The sequence below is a fragment of the Symphodus melops genome (assembly GCF_947650265.1).
Source record: "Symphodus melops genome assembly, chromosome: 8".
Taxonomy (NCBI): domain Eukaryota; kingdom Metazoa; phylum Chordata; class Actinopteri; order Labriformes; family Labridae; genus Symphodus; species Symphodus melops.
Genome location: NC_136698.1, coordinates 15066416 through 15070398, shown reverse-complemented (window position 1 = coordinate 15070398; position 3983 = coordinate 15066416). Strand labels below are relative to the sequence as shown.

Genomic DNA, 3983 nt, shown 5'->3' with positions numbered 1-3983 from the left:
CTCTCTTACACCTCACTCCATTAACTGAACCCTCTTTAATTATTGGCAGCTCGCATGGCTCTACAGGTGTCAAACTCCAGTCCTCGAGGGCCAGCTTCCTCAGACTTTTAGATGTCTCCCTGCTCCAACACACTAGCTTTAAACCAATGTGTTGTCATCAAGCTCTGCAGAAGCCTGATAAAGAGTCACTCATTGGATTCAGCTGCGTCCGAGCAGGGAGACATCTAACAGTCTGAGGAAGCCGGCCCTCCAGGACTGGAGTTTGACACCCCTGCTAGAGCTTCTCATGTCACTTGACAGGCATTAATTGTTTTTCTTCTAAATAAAATACACCTTGCCCTTTTATGAAACTTACATTTTTTTATATATAGAGAAAGGGCAATTACTATGGAAAGACAACAAAAATGATGAACATTAGCCTACTTTATTTTTTTCAATTTGCTTTCACTGGTTGAGATTATGCACACAACATTCAGCAAAGACATTCTGGGAAAAATCTGGACGACTCCAGTCCTTGTTATTTTTGGTCATGAGTCTTTCTGGTTTCAACCCAAGTCATTTTCTTGCAGCGGGAACATTTCTTCAAAGATCTGTAAAGACGGTGGGGTTACATTTATAATTTTAATGCTGTGCAACGACAACTTAGGTTTGCTATTAATTAAACGGAGGTGGTTCAACAGTCTGTATCTTATTTTCATTCACATTTCTAAATGTTTTGAAAATATCCATGAAGCTTTTTTTGTCTGTCGGAAGCTGAAAGCGACACAGAGATAAACTGGCGAGAGAGAGAGAGAGGGAGTCACTGTAAAACAATATATATTATACAAAATATATTTTTGCAGCAAAAAGAATCTTGGAGCATGCAGTGAAAATAGGACACATCCCTCTGAGCATTACGTTCTGATGTTGTTTAAGCCAAAAATACATATCATAATCTTTGTTAACAGAATGGAGGTAAATGCATTGTTAGTTTATAAATCCAGATCAGTCATACTGTATGATGGTTTGGCTTTTCCACTTCATGTTTTTTTTTATTCACTCCTTCACTGTAAACCGTTTATCTCACACATCCATTTGGACGAGTACCAGAACAGGCGGTGCCTCAGCTACTTTTGCCCTGCGAGGGAAGAGATGAGTTAGGCTTCTAAAGGACGGCGTGGCGTGGAGAAGAAGCTTCTTCAAACCTGCCCGAAACTCCCGGCGGATCAGGCAGTACAGCACGGGGTTGAGGCAGCTGTTTGTGTGAGCAAGGCATACTGTCAGGGGGAAGGCATAGGCCTGAGTGTTATAGAAAGCTTTGCTGAAGGGCACAAGGTCAAACTTAATCAACACTCCCCACAGTGTCAGCGCCTGATTGGGAAGCCAGCACAGAAAGAAGGACAGAACCACGATGGTGATGGACTTGGTCACTTTGGAACGACGACTTTGCCGGTTCTGCTCCACTTCTGGATCTGCTGAACCTGTGATGCGTCGGCTGAGGATAAAGCGTAGTAGCAGCAGGTAGCAGACGGTGATTATGATTAGAGGAATAAGAAATCCCAAGAGGACTTTTTGCAACTGGTAGAGACCCAGAAGTATCTGTGGATCCCACCTGCCTGAGTCTGGGAAGCGCACCAGGCAGAGCTCCTCATCTGACACCTGGACGCTGGTGGAGAAGATGGCATGAGGCAAAGTGGCCAGCAGAGAGACAGCCCAGATGCCTAGGCTTGTCCACTTGGCTCTGGCAGCTGCCGCCCGCCGGCTGTGCATCTTCAGTGAAGTGGAGATGGAGTAATAACGTGCCATGCTCATCGCTGTGAGGAAGAAAACACTAGCGTACATGTTCATTGTTGTGACAGAGCTGATGATTTTGCACATCACACGTCCAAATGGCCAGCGGAAGTCCAAGGCAGTGTCCACCGCCCAGAAAGGTAACGTCAGCACAAACTGAAGGTCTGTAATAGCCAGTCCCATCACAAAGCAATTTATTGATGATTGCTTCTGCCTGTAACGTGAGTGCAACAGATACAGCGCCAAAGAGTTTCCCACAAGCCCCAGTGCACAGACTATAGAATAGACACATGCTATCATCACACGTACCACCAGACTGGAGCTGTCCCCTTGAAATTCCATAATGGAGTCCCTGGTGAGCAGCTGCAACCAGCAGTGCAACGACAGGTTGCTTGTGGATCCTCCGCTGCAGTTTCCAGCAGTGTCCTCCAATAAAATTGGCTGCTCACATGGCTCTGGAGCTGAGGTTTGAACTCCAGTCTCATTTAGTTGCATGGCTGGACTCTTCTGCTCACAAACACCATGCAACAGCAAAGTTTAGCTATGACTTACAAAAAAAGAGTGAAAAAAGTTAGTGATGAAGACATTTTAAGCCCTCAAAATGTTCGGATATTTCCAACAGTACCTCAGAAGCAACCCTGCTCTCCTCTCTCCAGGATTACACAGAGCTCTGCGCGCCGCGTCTGTTTATATGCCTCGCGTGAACGCGCAAAACTCGACACTCCTGTCTTCACCAGCCTGATGATTGGACCGAAGCGAATTCAGATTTTGATAGTCGCAACCACATCAAAGTATCCCGGCATGTCCGTCAGGGGTGAGGATTTATTAATTCTGACGCCACACTGGCACCTTGGAGATAATCGTGTTTGTGCTGCACAGTGTGGTAAAGGGCTTTGGGGGAAAGAACGGTACGCGTAAATACGCAGCGATGTGGAGAAGATTCCATAGTGAGGGCTCGTGCTGAATTTCGTCCGTATTTAGACAAAAACCTGTTTGTTGGTGTCACTCTATTCGACTACAAAGGACGTGAAGGTGAAGGATCAAGGACAGCACATTGAAACGCTACAAAACCATAGTAGAGGCATTCTATGGAAGAGGATCACGCGCACCGGATTTTTTTTTTTTTTTAATACAAAAGACTAAATAGTCCTAATTCTTATATTTTTTGCTTACATTTTTACCTGTACAGTATGTAAAACACATGTATGCATCCGTTAGAGTGAACAGATATAAGAACCCTCATTACAAAAAAGAATTAAAAACATTAGAAACATATCACTCAAACATCTTTGACTATGCCAGTAAAAAACAACAACTAGCCTGTGAGTCTTTCCTATCTGTCTGTGGGTTTCCAATTATCTTAAGTGAAATAACATGCTGTCCTTTTTTATACATTATTTGCTTGAATATCAACAATATTTAATATCAAGATTTCACTAAACAAAAAGTGTAAACAGTTTTAAATACAATCATGAGCAATGACTATAATAATACTGTCAGTTAGGAGTTACACTGTGTTGCCCTGAGTTGTTTAAAAATCACTTTCCTTGTCTGTCTTGTGTTTCCTTCCTATAAATTTTGAGGTAAATCACAAAGACAAGAGTGGATAAAAAGGTTAGTCTTAATCTGTTGTGACCCACTTCACGTCATCTTAACAGCCCTAAAACCTGAAAATCCGAGAAAACTGACACGGTGCCAGGTTTAATTTCCTAAGCTTTCAAATATATGATGTAGAATAAATCAGCACTGGCTGTTTCCCAAACACCTGACATTCCCAAGTTGTATACAAACCACTTGTCATCTTCTGCTGTCTCCTGCACACACTCCACAATTAGGAAGTCATAATTTGTGGCATTCCCTATCTTGATTTCTTTTTTTTTTTTGTTCTCTTTTTTTTTATTTCCTGATGAAACGATAAGATTAGCAATAGTTGTACTCAAATAAGGTCTGTTGACTGGGGTTTTGTTGCCTGGCAAAGTCACCATTTAGCAGACTCACACAATTCATGAGGAAGGAATTGTGAAATGTTGATTTAGACAAGGTGATGTGATTTTCTGCTCAGGTGTTAACTAGCATTTGTAAAAGCGGAGATCATGAAAAGTTTGGGGTATTTTGTATAACTCTTGCCACCAAGATTGCAGGTTAAGTAAAATGAATATCTCAAGTGCTGCTTGGCATTGAGGCGAGCAAATTGCTGGAGATGTCTCATTACA

The 3983-nt window shown here is 42.6% G+C and overlaps 1 protein-coding gene across 1 annotated transcript; it reads right to left on the bottom strand.

The window, feature by feature from the left end:
• Positions 1 to 286: 286 nt before the first annotated feature.
• rxfp3.2b (relaxin family peptide receptor 3.2b) lies at positions 287 to 2405 on the bottom strand. Its single transcript, XM_079351015.1, has one exon. The coding sequence runs from the start codon at positions 2263 to 2265 to the stop codon at positions 1063 to 1065; it is 1203 nt and encodes a 400-aa protein (XP_079207141.1). The 5' UTR covers positions 2266 to 2405; the 3' UTR covers positions 287 to 1062.
• Between the last annotated feature and the right edge of the window lie 1578 nt (positions 2406 to 3983).